General features: G+C 42.8%; 1 protein-coding gene across 1 annotated transcript in view; it reads right to left on the bottom strand.

The window, feature by feature from the left end:
- Nucleotides 1-988: 988 nt before the first annotated feature.
- ecpas (Ecm29 proteasome adaptor and scaffold) overlaps nucleotides 989-14697 on the bottom strand; it is a gene marked incomplete in the record, with an annotated part of 15004 nt that continues 1295 nt past the window's right edge. Inside the window, 45 exon segments of the mRNA XM_053416729.1 lie at nucleotides 989-1882; nucleotides 2074-2145; nucleotides 2231-2319; nucleotides 2481-2586; nucleotides 3003-3147; nucleotides 3243-3435; nucleotides 3535-3578; nucleotides 3662-3873; nucleotides 4047-4244; nucleotides 4351-4417; nucleotides 4506-4597; nucleotides 4685-4751; nucleotides 4990-5079; nucleotides 5224-5289; nucleotides 5383-5533; nucleotides 5900-6018; nucleotides 6126-6173; nucleotides 6276-6381; nucleotides 6512-6591; nucleotides 7051-7218; nucleotides 7314-7431; nucleotides 7546-7614; nucleotides 7769-7883; nucleotides 8012-8066; nucleotides 8801-8946; nucleotides 9438-9561; nucleotides 9682-9783; nucleotides 9960-10132; nucleotides 10294-10465; nucleotides 10565-10699; nucleotides 10839-10930; nucleotides 11305-11521; nucleotides 11612-11692; nucleotides 11798-11921; nucleotides 12355-12458; nucleotides 12564-12686; nucleotides 12852-12918; nucleotides 13013-13062; nucleotides 13153-13228; nucleotides 13339-13424; nucleotides 13544-13663; nucleotides 13755-13833; nucleotides 13929-14068; nucleotides 14257-14434; nucleotides 14560-14697. Coding sequence (XP_053272704.1) covers nucleotides 1743-1882; nucleotides 2074-2145; nucleotides 2231-2319; nucleotides 2481-2586; nucleotides 3003-3147; nucleotides 3243-3435; nucleotides 3535-3578; nucleotides 3662-3873; nucleotides 4047-4244; nucleotides 4351-4417; nucleotides 4506-4597; nucleotides 4685-4751; nucleotides 4990-5079; nucleotides 5224-5289; nucleotides 5383-5533; nucleotides 5900-6018; nucleotides 6126-6173; nucleotides 6276-6381; nucleotides 6512-6591; nucleotides 7051-7218; nucleotides 7314-7431; nucleotides 7546-7614; nucleotides 7769-7883; nucleotides 8012-8066; nucleotides 8801-8946; nucleotides 9438-9561; nucleotides 9682-9783; nucleotides 9960-10132; nucleotides 10294-10465; nucleotides 10565-10699; nucleotides 10839-10930; nucleotides 11305-11521; nucleotides 11612-11692; nucleotides 11798-11921; nucleotides 12355-12458; nucleotides 12564-12686; nucleotides 12852-12918; nucleotides 13013-13062; nucleotides 13153-13228; nucleotides 13339-13424; nucleotides 13544-13663; nucleotides 13755-13833; nucleotides 13929-14068; nucleotides 14257-14434; nucleotides 14560-14697 — 5137 coding nt within the window.

Raw genomic sequence — 14697 nt, 5'->3', positions numbered from 1 at the left:
ATCTTTTTAGTAAATAAAGTACATCTCAAATGTTGATGTTTCTCAGTATTGATTTGGTTTGTTTCCATTATGCTTTGCAAACTAAAAGCCATATTTGATTTATGAATGCATGACTTTGCTGCCCACTAGTGGCAGCACAAGGAACACTAAGTCTAGCACAACATAGTATAATGTATTTCCTACATTTGTACATATCACATTCTAAATCTTAATGGGAGGTGTAAGCAAATGGTAAATTCAGTGATTTTAAGGGTTTGAACTCAGAGTATAATTTATCAGTAATCAAACAGTCTTTTTGACAATTATGAAAAATATTTAACAATATATATTGATGCAATCTCTGCAGGTTATACGGAATATACAAAGATTACAACTAATACAAAACACTGCTGCCAGGTGTCTAACACTTTCAACACTACCCATGCTGTCCTTCACTGGTTAATGTGAATTGAACAATTGAATTTAAGATTTTACTGCTTGTTTTTTAAAGTCTTAAATGGTCATATTGGCTCCTGCCTTAAATCTGTGATCTAACACCTGATGAAGCTGGTCGCTGCCTGAGACCCTCCAGGAGCTTCTTTGAAAATTCTTTTTTTAACCTGACTGTTTGTCTTCTTAATTATTGGCATGGTTGAAACCAATATAGTATTTTATCATGTTACATTTATTTTAATCATACTTTGTAACTTTGTTTTGAAAAATGCTATATAAATAAAATTATTACAAGCAATGCAGCTAGTTCTACATTAAAAAATGTACACAAAATCTAAATGAAATTAGCATTTTATCAGGTTTAGCATTAACCAGGGTGCAACACATACAAAACATTATTTATACGCAGTCAGTACGTGTGGTTTCATACGTATGAAATGAAAGTGGTCTTTAGCACCTCATAGATCTGCCATCAACCTGTTCTTGTATTTAAAACTGGATGTGTGAAGGTCACACTGTGCTAAGACAAAAGAAATGTCACTTTAAAGTCACCAAATTACGAAGGTAGTTTTATTTCATCAGGGACAATTTCAAACAGCTATAGCATCACTTTGAATTTAACATGATTTGACTAATTTTCAACATTTCACAAAATAGGTTTTCCACCAGCTCCGCCACCTTCACCAGCAGGAACGAACACAGTCGTGAGGACTTGGAGCTCAAAGCACACAAACCTTGATCCGGAGCTGAAAGCCTGTCACCCTGCGTGTACGACCCACTGTTGTTCAGATATTTAATGAGTTGGCAAACCCACAACAGTAGTAAAAGTCCCCACTTTGGGGCTACAGGTATACAGTGTCCACAAACCTAACAGATTGGTTTATATAGCATTCATTATCATCTTACTGTCCATTTCAATGAACCAAATTAAACTTGACACGTAACAAAAATTAGCCGCACCCTCCGCTGAGGGTCCGGACTCAGGGCAAGTTGCGTTAATGAAGTCTCTTCGGGCGTCAGTCGCTCAGCTCGAGCGGAGCGCTCTCTTGCACAAGTCAGTTTCAAAGCCCACAGGTTAACATGAATATTGATGCAGTGGATTGAGGAGTTTGGGAATATCTGCGTAAAGAGACGACTGCTTTGGCAAAGAGGTCAGACAGAGAAGTGTGCTAGTGAATGGTTTGTGTTACTTGTTACGATGTTAAAAGACGTTGATGCTGTTTTCTTGCTTTGCACTCTGTGTGTATCTGTGTGGATTTGGCAGACCCTGTGAGCTCTCTCTCTCTCTCTCTCTTTGTGTGCGGGGCGGCTCAGGGTTGACTCTGGATGTGTCGCCGCAGCTCCTGAGCCTTGTCCCTCAGGTCGGGCCTGCTGTCGGTCTGCAGCGTGGACAGGGAGCGCTGCAGCTGCTCCCGGCTCTTCACAGACACACAGTCCCACTGCTCACTCTCTGTTCACAGGAATATTTCATCAGAGACACGTCAGTCAGCTTGGATAAATACACAGTCCGTGTGGAAACATTATGTATGTTTGCATCTCACAAGATAGTACTACATTCATATACGGATATTGAACATAAACTAAACCAAACTCTTTTTATCTCAACAGTCCACCATCAGACAGTCATTGCAATAAATTTACCTCCAGTTCTCTTTACGATTAGATCCACAACTGACAAGGCCTCGGTCCTCACAGACGAGTAACTTTTGTTTTCTGGAGAGGAAAAGAAATACAAACATGGTGATGAAACACATTAAGGAGTATAATGCTAAATGCTTTGAGATTGTGAGGCCAGTACCTAACGGGTACGTGAGACCAGCACTCGTCTCTGTGAGGATCTGGGACAGTGTGTTAAAGTCTTCACTGCCTTTCTCCAGCAGCAGTAACCTACAGGAAAAAAACATTCACAGCTCATCTCTTCAAATAATCTTGACTTGTGAAATGTGAGCAGGAATCTATCGGTTTAAATATTTAAAAGACACTCAGGGTTAATTTAAGAAAATAAACTAGGGAGAATAGTTGATAAGGAATTGTTTGTCGGTTCTTACCCCTGGAAGTACGACTTCATGGACTGGAGAACGGCCAGCTGCACTTTCCAAGTGCTCTGCTTGAGCTTATCACACATTAGACTGCAAACGTCCACCTGGAAACGAGCTACACACACACACACACACACAATTCACATTAGTTTGGGAGTTGCATCTCAAGATGTGCGTTTATTTACATATTTTGTTTATTCTGTGAATCAAAGTTGTAATATTTGGTTAAATTTGTGTTTTTGTTTTACATATGTTATGTAAAACAAAAACATGTTCATGGTCGGACTGTATAATATTTTACTCTCAAATATCAACATTGGCCGAGCTCTGAACTGTCAGTGGCCTGGCGAATGTTTGACAGTGAAAAGGATGGTATGTTTACAATGATGGAGTCCCCTCTGTCTAATAAGGAAAGGCAGAAATCATAGTATTGATGAGTCTCTGACTGACTGAGTTAGAACAGTCCAGATTTCAAATGATGTGTCAACTAGTGTACAGCTTTGAAAAGTGCAATTTAATACTAAAGTTTACCTTGAGTCTGTGGGTTCCTGGGCCACGTCTTTCCCAGAGTCTCGAAAGCACAGAGCAACACTTCAGTCTGCAGCTCTTTCTCCTTCACATCTCTGTCATCGTCCTCCATTGACCTCTTGGACGCTCCCCCACTCTCTGGGCAGCTCTGTTTGGTATGAAGAACACAGACGTATTTAACGTATTTAAATATGGCACCATTACAACAGCCAGGCCGTATGAAACGAGAAGATGGGATTGAACCTTCTTGATAAGAGGGAGCAGGATGTCGGCCATGTCACTGAATCGGTCCTCCTGGCTGCTGTGGAGCACGTCTCCCGCACAACGCAAAGCGGCCATTTTGTAAACCAGACTCTCTTTGCGGCATTCCTTCATCACAACCTCCAGCATCTCAGGGACTGTGGGCTGACCTGGCCAAGGCTTCTTCAGCTCCGCACTAAATCCCACAGGAAGGATAGAAACAGTATGAAACACAGAAAAGGAAAATGTTGCCTTTCACGCAAAACTGACAATTACTGGAAAAAACGTATCTGACCTGCATTTGCTCACGACTGATCCGATGGCTTTCAACAGCTCCTCCTGCAACAAAAAATAAAAAAAATCTGCATTATCACAAATATCAGTCGATCGTTATGATTTTATTCTGAATGAACAGTCCTTACCTTGCCTGCCCAGGTGCGCCCTGATAGGCCCTGCATTAAAGCGGTTAACACCAAACCGAGGTGTGGCGCCACCAATGAGCCCATCTGTTCCTTGGCGACGGTTGCCATGGCAGCAGCACCCTGAGCCTTCATCTTCCAGGACTGGGACTGAAGAGCCTTCTGTGTGATGGTGATCAGCTCCGTCATGTAGAGTCGGATGCCTCCGAAGCTTCCTGGATTCAAAGGACAACATGTCAAGTTATCATGATTACAATTCTGCTTAATCCTTTTTTTTTTTTACTTTCATTTTGTAATCTCATCCATCTTGATTAGATTAACTCTTTAATAACGACCAAAAATGTTGTTTTTAAGGTTGCGTGCATGTATTATACTGAAGATTCCTCACCTGGGACATTCTCCTGCCACACCTCCCCCCACAGTGTGGCGTCATGGCTCTCTCCTTTCTCCTCATCAGGACCTGGAGCCTGATGCATCCCCAAGAAAGCTAAAGGCAGGGCCACTACTGCATGTGCCTTCAGCACATCCGGACTGTAGTGGCTGATGGCGTGCACGATCAACACACACGAGGACTTGTACACTGGCTCTGTGAGTAAAAGAGAGAGTTGATGAACCAGAAAGAAAACAGGAGAGCAAAGTTGTTCGGTTCTATGCAGAAACTCCTTATCATTGTCCATTTTCTTCTGTCTCACCTTCTTTCTCCAAGTACCAGTTGTTGAGTTTCAGTAGTAGTTTCTCCACACTGCTGTCTTTAGCTGTCTGATGGGGCAATCGGAAATAAAAACAATGCTTTGTGAGTTACTCTGAGAACAACATATGGTGTATTAAGATTGCTCATCACACTTACCCTGACTAAGTGTCCCAAAGCAAAAGCAAATGCTTTCTGCACCACAGTGCTTCTGTCATGGACACTATTCAGCAGGGCGCTCATCAGTTTACCTGAAAGCACCAAAGATTTGCCTGTTATTAGTTCCTTGTCTCCAAAGCAGAATAAACGAAATGAACAGATGAAAACTTGTGCTTTACCTGAATACGGGCTGAGGTCCTGAGGACACTGCACCGACAGTGAAACAATCACACTCGCACAGCCACCCTACGAAGAGGAGGCAAACATTGGCATGTGGACTGGGAGCACTACATCTTTACTTATATTAGAGAGGAAAGTCAAGTCAGATAGCACCTTAAAAACAACAGGGGTTGATCAAAAGTGCTTTACAAACATGGTGAAGGAAAAACCAGGATGGATGTAGAAGATATCGATAGGAAGATGTGGAGAAGTTTCCTTTAAAGCATCAACTTATGAATGAAAGATTAAAAGGCGTGTGTTTTACCTTGGTGCCTAAGCCAATTGCACTCTTCAGCAGCTCACAGAGCCTCGGAACCAGCTCCCCCAGCACAGAAACATCCAGGTGCTGCAGACACTGTGCACAAAGACACACAAGGTACAGAATCCTCAGGCTTTAAAGCAGAAACATCGACAATCTAAGACAACTGTGTTCAGAAAACCAAAAGTCAAGAAATGTATCAATGGAGAGACAACCAGGATCATGTCTTTTTCTTTTTACCATGTTAATGGTCTCCATCATTGGGGAGGACTTGGCAGCACTTAGTCTGGCAGCATCCATGGCACTCTGGAAAAACCAAATAAACATAATTCATAACAATGTTCAATCTAATCTGTGATAGACTCTTTGGATGAAGATACGGTGCATGTCTGAGGTTACCTTCTCCTGCTCTGTGGCTCGGAGGCTGAGGTAGTTGAGGACCTGAGGCTCCAGGGTGCTGAGGGCCTCCAGTAAGGCTGGAATGAGTCGGGAAGCGTGAGGCTTTAGTCTGGCACCGGCCGTCTTACTGATCTTCACCAGGGTCTGGATACTGGGAGGTTAAGAGATGATAAGAGAGTCAACGATGTGGCACCAAATCACAACCTGGCATTGTAGCTACATTCAAACGTGATTCGTGATTTCACTCATCAAAACCACAGGAATACATTTTCAACTCAACTCGATCAGCAAAAAGATTCTACTTTTGTAGGATAAGGATCATATGGAAGTATCCTGTAAATTACAAAGTATCTGGGGACATTTAGCTGGGGTGGACAAACAAACTGGGAGTTTTAATCTTTTCTGGTCCCTTACTATGCTAATCCGTTCTGTATTTTGTATTCCCATGACAAACAGCATTTGTTACCTCGACATAATCAATTTCAAAGTCACATGGTAAAAGGGGGGAGGTAGTTACCTGAGTGCGCGGACCTCTGACACATTGCTAACGATGCCCTTTTCCAGCAGAGTAGGTAACAGCACTGCCACAGTTTTCTGGGCTGCAGCGCCTGTGGACTCACACATACGAGTACACACCTGGACACAACAGAAAGAGGGTTCAAGGGACAGGCACTTGGATACCCACAAGTAAACACAAACAAATAGAAACATTAACAAAAAGGCCAGACTGAAAACTTACTGACCTTACTGAGTGTTTTCAGTGTCAGGTCTGCAGCCTTCCTAACAGATTCCTGAAATGTAAACATGACACAGTAAGAATCTCAAACTGGAACCAATGATCACTGGTGCTCCGCATATTAAAGCAACATTTATCCAGATTTTTTTCGACCCACCTTAATGTCATCGAGGACTCTAAACAGCACCTCCCACATTTCTGCAAGATGATCGACGAGGTCCTCAGCCTGGCGCCCACGAACCAGGTCATTCAGGGCCAGACAGCTGGTGGGAAAGAAATCAACTCATCAAATATATATATATTACATTACAAGGTGCAAAATTACAAGCTCAATGACTACATTACATAATTATAATGGTATTAAAGCATTGAGAGTGTGATCGGTTACTGTACCTGGATTCACGTATTCTCCAGGTGTTACTGGTCAAGTTGGAAATGACATCTTGCAGGATCTCCTTAAGATACTTATCCACCTAAGACACACCCGAACATACATGCACAAGTATTCAGTGTGATTACTCCTGAACAGGTTACTCTTTACATGCAAGTTTAATACACTTACATGTGTTTAAGTGCTTTTATTCCTATTAACTCTGCCAAGCAGGTTATGTTTTCACCTGTGTCCCTTTGCTAGTCAGTAAGATTACACAAAAAGTAGTCAATGGATTTCCATGAAACTTGGTTGAAGGATGGGACTTGGGCCAAGAAAGAACCCATTGAATTTTAGGGGAAGGTTTGACCTTTTTCTGGCCTTTCAATAATTTCCAAGAGAATAAGGGATCCTGAGGGGGAAAATATATGACACTTAGGGGATTGATATCTATTAATGTGTGTAATGTGGATCAGATTGATTGAATTTAAGGGGATTGTTGGGCCTTTGCTGAGGTACATGCTCCACTAAGATCTAGTTCTGTACAGTTATCAACTCTCACCAGGGTCTTATCAGTGACCAAGGCATCCCAGATACTGGTCATGGCCTGACGAATGCTCAGGTTGGGGTCGAACTGGTAGCGGTACAGACGAGGCACAAGCTGGGGCAGGAATGGAGCCAGCTGCTCCCCGGCCTTGGCAGCGATCATGTGAAAACCAAAAGCTGCTCCCTGAAAAGGGGGAGGGGGGGAGAGAAGAGGTCAGCTGGGAGGAAGGAGTACAGAACACACATGTACTGAGATGAGAAAGGGGATGAACACGATACCTTCCGGGAGTTCCACATGGCGTGGTGATTGGCCAAGTTCATGAACTTGTAAACGAGATCTGGTTGGTTCAGGTCGCTGGCCAATGAGCAGAGCTCCTTGTATGTGGTCAGGTTGTGGCTGCGAGGACAATCAAAGCACGAGAAAAAGGTTCATTTCTGCACAAAGGTCGTGAACCAAACAATTTACATGAGTAAATATCAAAATCAAAAGTTGAGGTGATATATGACATACCCGTCAGGTGTTTTCCCCAAACCTTCTCCTTGGAAAACCTCTGTGTCTTCTGCGACAGCATGTTTGACTCTGTTTGCAAACATAAACAAGCATTTTAGATTATGCTCACACAAATGATCTACACTTATCTCTTCTACTAAACAGAAATGTTAAAACAGTGTCCTATGAGTCTCTGTCTCACTCCTGTTACATTACTTCCACCTTTGCTCAGCTAACCACTCACCTTTTACCAGTCATGAGTGTTTCCACCAGTGTGGATACCAGTTCATGCTGGTCGTCCTCTCCTCCCATCTCATAGACCAATCCAAGTCCTTTAGACGCTACATCCTGGCTCAGCTCTAGAGAAAAGACGAATAAGAGAGGGATGGATGGATGGATGAAGAGTTTATAGGGACAGACAGCCAGGGGCGGTGTAGCACTGGCTGGTGTAAGTTGGATTGCAGATCAGACAGTGCTGTTGTCTTACCGTCGGGATCAGAGAGAACAGAGATGAATGCCACCTGAATCTCCTTCAAATGAGACTGTGGAAGTAGAGGAGGAGTTTTTTTTAATGACAACATCAATTATTTGACGTATACACTGTTCGATTTTTCAGTCAGGTCGCGTAGGAATCCTTTTCAAATCTCTCATCTCAAAAAGCAAGTCATGTAAACACCCAAATGTGGTCACATCATTGCAAAATATTATAGTATGAGACTAAATGTTGCCCTGAAGCAGCAACAAAGCTCGGCTTTTTTCTGTGGATATCGTAAGATAACTGTTATATTACGTTGTACAGAGTGGAGTCTGCACTGGAAGCCGCCTCACATTGGAGGTCTCTCTTGGAGAAATCAAGATCTTACAGTTGGTCCATGACAAATTTAACCCACTTGATGTAGACATTCTGTCAGTGGAGAAACATTTGACGAAGTTTGATGACAAAGTTTAAACTTCAAAAAAGCTCATAGCTGCAATAAGTAAAAGGTTATTTAGTAAGAGCAGGTGTTTTACACACTTGACCAAGCAGATGGAATCCAAACTGTTCCAAAACCATTTAACTGTGGATGTGTAAAAATATAGGGACATAAACAACTATGGTTGAATATTATTTGTAATCTCTGATATTATCAAATCAAAAGAACAAGACGTGGGATGAAAAGGCCTTTTGCATCTCACATGACAAAACCGAGAGTTTCCAAATTTGAAAGGCTAGAACTATTAAGATAGTTATTACTGCTCACAGGAACAGATAGTGTTTGGTTGAAAATTCACCCACCGTGATTTCCTTGTGTTGGCTGAGTTTCTTGACCAGGGAGAGCAGCCAGATGCAGGCTGCCTGCCGGACATGGGGGTTCTGGCTGGGGATGTACTTGGCCAGGATGGAGTTGAGGACCCAAGGAACCATGTCATTGGTTTTAATGTCTGAGGGGAAAGAGACAAATTTAAATAATGTTGGACTTAACTTAGTATTTGTGTTTTTGAAGGATTATCAGATGCAAAAAGAAATCACATATCCAATATCTGATTACTAACAATACAGAGCTTGACAGAAAAAAAACAGAATTGACTAAATCAGATCAGTCTAGACCTAGTACTTTCAAACAATATCTAGAATGGGAAAAGCTGTAATACATCCATTATGTCGACTCAGGAGTCCTTAGTCTAACCTTGTTGTAACACCGGTACAGGATCCATTACTTGTTGTGTTTCACATTTGCAGCACATTGTCAGCCAGTGAAACCAGATACCAACAAACAGTGTCAATCTTCTATGGAATATTTTTGTTTACATGTCCCTGTCATAAATTCCCAACATCTCAGACTTGGCTTTAGAACCCAAATGCTTATGTAAATGTTTCTTTCCAACTCTACAGTTTAAAATGAGGGGATTGCCACAATATTAGATGTACTGACTGTGTGGTGGGCTGTACTGGTCTTCAGTGCAGGTCCATTGGTCTCTGGCAGCTCCTGAGCTGGTGCCGATTGCAGCACTGGTAATGGCCTCTCCAACTGTGAACTGTAGCTCCACCTGTTTGGCCTAGAGTGGAAAAAGAAGAGGCAGATATGCTTTCAAATACATTTTACGTTTTGACATTGTGTTTAAAAAGCCCGGTGCTGCTAATGTGTCTGCTACTGTCCGTCAGTACGGTTTCTTTACCTCCACAGAGTCCATGAGTCCCTGCAGCAGCTTCTTCTGATGAGGGAAGTCTCCATCTCCCACTGGTAGGTAACCTAAGGTCTGGATCGATCGCTCCTTCATCTGTTCATGCATATGTGACCAAGGTAGACAAACAAGACAACAAACAGGATGTGAGATAACAAACCATTTAGCAAAAGATATGGTAAAACAAATATGAATACCATACAGAAACATTGTGCACTGTCTGCTGATGGTCGAAATATCACAATAGCAACCTCCTTCAGTGGTGTCCTTACCTTTGTGCTCTCCTTGCCAGAGGGGATACGAGCCAGAAGGTTTTCCACAGTGGAGAGTTTGGTGAAGCCCTCACCCTCTGCAGGGATCAGCAGGGAGCCATTCCGGCCAATTTCTCCAATGGCTGTACAGGCTGCGACTGTCAGTAAAGCACTACTGCTGTCCAGGTAGGAACCTGAAGGGACACACACAAACAATGGAGTACATGAACACACAGACAGAATAATTTATCTTACTTTAATTTAAGTAAAAAGTATTCTTGGCTTGTTAAAGGATGGAGATTTTAAGAACAACATTTTGTAATTTGCAGGAAACTGCTGCACAATGATTACACACCAACTGTCTTTGTAGCCATGGAAACAAGCGCATCGTCTTCCTGGGAGGTGAAGTTCACTTTCTGCTCCATGTCGTCTGTGGAGTCACCAGAGGAGATGGCTTTCTTCTTGCTCATGTACCTTCCAACCATGTAGCCGAGAGCCAAGATGGCACCGTGCTGAGTCTCAGGACTCTGTTGTTCAACAAAATGAATAAGCATTGATACACGGTGCAATAGACAGATTTAAAATAGACAAACCATCTGGTGTTTCAAGAAGCCAATGTTGCATACGTGGTTGTCTTTGGTGATTTTGAGCAGGTTCTGCACAGCTGTCTGCAGCTCGTTGCCGATCATGGTGGAAACCACCACAGCGTAAAGCTGAGCTGCGAGCTCCCTCATGTCCTCCTTATTTGTGTTCATCATACTCTGGAGAAGAAAACATATGTTGCTGCAATGATTACGTTCATGGTTCTACAATATCGCTGAGGGATCGGACTAACTTTTATACAGTGGTGATGTACGCCTCACTAAATCCATTCCACATTTAAATAAACAACATACTCACTTTAATCCAGTCAATTTTATCAACAAATCTGGGAGCCAGCTTCTCTGGGCAGACTGACACCACCTCCAGTAGACAGTACATAACTGGGATTCCTGTTGGGAGATTAATGATGAGGTGGATTTATTAAATATCCTTTTATAAACACCTTAACGTTCCCATAAATGGACACACTGATAAATTAACAACACTTGTAACACAGCCAAGTTTCATCATGAATACATTATAGTTACAGTCTTAGTGGGAAAAAAAACGATTTAATCCATTCAAGTCACAATGTGTAAGACTTCACCTGCAGTTACATTTCTACCAGACAGATGTGACCTGGTAACCCAATCAACATTTCCAAATAGGGATATTTTATATGTTTTGATCTCACACTTCTGCAATAAAAACATTTCACTGCTTTAAGAAGCTCATAATGACTGTTGAGCAATGTCCTCAAGAAGTCCCAGCTCATTTCTCTCACCTCCCACAGCAGAAAGTAGCTGCTGCAGCAGTTCAATGTAGACATGGACAGGATTTGCCTCAGACCCCTTTGACACTGACTGCTGAGGCTCAGAGGACAGCAGTGAGTGGATGTAGCGGCCGATGGCCGGTGCATCATCCTGCATGTCGGTCAGGCGTGTGGACATGGGCCTGGCCCCGGCACTGTGGGCTAAACACATCCTCAGGTAGAGCACGATCTGGGGAGAAGAAACGGCAGGTGCTTGCTGCGGAAAAATCCACTGATACACCTCGAATTTTCCGAGTTACAAATGTCCCATCATATTTACCTCCCCAAATGCAGAGGGGTTGAAAGGAATTGTGGAGGTTCCAACAATGTACTTAGCTGGGGTCTTGATCCTCTGAGCTGCCTGAAAGAGACATATTCAAAAAGATAGAAGACAGATTATTTGCTTTAAGCCAAATTGTCCACTTTGTAATCTAAACGGCAAAGAAACATATAGATATATGCTCACCTTCTCCTGGACGTGGGCCACCATGTCAGGAAAGGAGGGCATGGGCTTATGTCCCTCCTTCTCTGACCTTTTGGTAGGAAAAGCCCTCAGCACCTTCTGGGCCTCTCCAGCCACCTCCTCCTTCCTAGACACAGAAAAACATAAACGGATAAGAAATACTTTTTCGTGTGTTAGTGTGTGAGAGTGATGTTGGGCCAACACATGGGGTAAACGTCGGCTCTTTTGTACTCTGCTCTCTAAGCAAGGTCGTCGGCAACAGTAATGGTCGTCCATGTGAAACACAGTGGTCACTGAGCAGTACGACAGCCCGTCTCCGTTTATTTGTCAGCAGTATATGGATTAAACAAAGCTTCGATGCACAGAACTGGAAACGATGATTTTAAGTAATTGATTTATTTGAGTCAGTCAAGGAATCGTTACAGCGCTATCACCCACATTTTAGTTTCAACGAGTGCTTATTTAATAAGTGCTACCAAAACTCACTTAAATGCAGATAGTGTATTTCTTTTGCAATTAATACACCATTATGTAGAAGATTTCTGAATTGTAAAACTTACAGGTCTCCAGCAGCCAGCAGCAGCAGATACCTCGATTGCACATGATCAGGAGCAAACACTGTGCTGGCAAACTTCATGGCCACTTGGCGAACTTGCACCTCCGGCTGCACAGACAGAATAATGAATAATCAATATTTAATTTTTGCCTCATGTCTGGTTGGTAAACTGATCAACATTGATGTTTGCGAGTTTTATTTTTCTCCACCCACCTTGTTGATGTATGCAGCAACAAGGGCCTCCATCAGATTCAGCAGTGCCCCCTGTAGGTTAGCATAAGCTCCAACCATCATGGACAAAGCTTCCTGAATGGCAAGACGGACATCGGCCTCCTCCTACAGTAGATAACACAGAATATGGAAATATCAGTACCACAACAGAACAGAGGCTGAGGAAAAGATTATATAAATATCTTTGAACACTTATTTTCCGATGATGAATTTGCTGTATGGAGTTTTTAATGCATCTCATGTCAGATCCTTCACAGATAGTTCACTGACCTTGCACATGGACTCAAAGAACTGCTGTACAAGTGCAATATCCTTTGTGAACAGCTGTGGCATGCGGCTAGAAGAGAGGAGATCAAAAGTACAATACTTTATATTTCTAAAATCCCACACAAAACTGGTCATGGAAAAAGAAAATAATTAATAAGTTATACCTTGCCAGCTTTCCAACAGCAGAGTAGGCCACACATAGAAGCTTAGGATCCTGCAAGGAACAATGTTGTTCAGTGGGAATAAATCAAACTAAATTGTACAAACATGCAGCTTAAATGCAAGTTGTTATTTGTCGTCTTACCTCCTTGTATTCGTTGATGAGCTTAGTAAGACCATTAAGCAGCATTAGCCCCAAAGGTTTATTAGTGTCAGGGCACCTGGAAAATTGAAGAAAAACTTTTTCAAAATGTAAAAACACAGTTACTTTGTCATCGTACTAAATGTATCTTGAATGTATCAAGACAAAGGAAAGGTAAACTTTTCCTACACCGTGCAAATGTGATGAACAAACTGCAGGGTGAGAGACAGCAGTTTGTTGTTGGTGCTAGCTCCAAACAGACCGTCATACACAACCTGTGGAGGAGAGGGAACCAATGAGAAGGATCGTACCATACATAGACGCAGACTTAATGTGACACATCTGCAAATTCAGAAAACACAACCGTAGCCACAACCATGGATAAACATCGTACCTGGATATTAGCTGGAAAACATTCTGCGGCTAAGCGTGACCGCAGAAGATGTGGCAGGATCTTCAATTTGACTCTTGTGCTCACTGGCTCATGCTTCAACTCCTGCTTAAGATTGCCCCCCTAGTGCACATAGGATTCAGGACACACACACCAGTGTTATTTACACGTTATTTTGAAGGTTACGTTTGAAAACACTAGTGACTTTACAAACCTTTGTTTTAAGAGGGACATCCCCTAGATACACCTTGTACATCTTGTTGATTATTAGAGGATTGTTCCAATCGATGATACTGGAAGAAAACAAAACAAGTGCATAAGATGGCTGCCATATATATGTATATAAAGCATCTACAAACAAACTATTTTATTGTGTGAACTCATCTACCTCTGTTTGCTCTTCAGCTCAAGATCAGCTGCAGTGGCAACACCATGTCGCGTGTCGCTGGATGCCACCACCAGGAGAACCACTGTCTCCACCTCAGGGACTTGCTTTGCTTCGATAAATTTCACTATCCCCAGCTTACACTGTTAAAGCAAATGCACATTGAGGCAGTCAGTAGCTGACAAGAGGGAAAAACACAACACACTGTGCATGACGCTCAACATATATACTCAAATCGTCATGTAGCCATTCAAATATAAGGGCTCGTCAAAGTTCGTCCAGCAATCAAACACAAATACTCTTCCAAAACTGGCAGAAATTGTTATTGTACCTGCTCTAGTTGCTCAGCGCTCCACTGGGCCTCCCCAATCACCCTCTTGGCAGCATAGACACTCATCCCTGGGGGAGGCTGGGGGAGACCCTGGCCACTCACAGCCACTGTCCCATCTGCAGAGCCTCCCTGCGCGGAGGAGGGTGCTGGGCGAGTTGGGGATTCATTCAGCACAAACCTAGAGAGAACCAATAACCACAATGCATCAAAGGAAACATCTGTCCACTTTCACTGGAATTTAACACCAGACCATCCTGAGCCTCTTGATCCAACATGACCAAACAGACACACACAGGAACTCACCCATAAGGCATCAGTAAAACATCCAACATAAACTCCAGCAGCAGCTGCATCGTCTTCGGCCGCTCAGATAAGTTAAATGGAGCTGCAATCTTGGAGGCAGGATACTTCATGTGGTAAAGAGTCGGGATCAGCAGGTGC

The sequence above is a fragment of the Pleuronectes platessa genome, chromosome 3 (genome assembly GCF_947347685.1).
Source record: "Pleuronectes platessa chromosome 3, fPlePla1.1, whole genome shotgun sequence".
Lineage (NCBI taxonomy): Eukaryota > Metazoa > Chordata > Actinopteri > Pleuronectiformes > Pleuronectidae > Pleuronectes > Pleuronectes platessa.
This window is presented reverse-complemented; position numbering and strand designations above follow the sequence as displayed.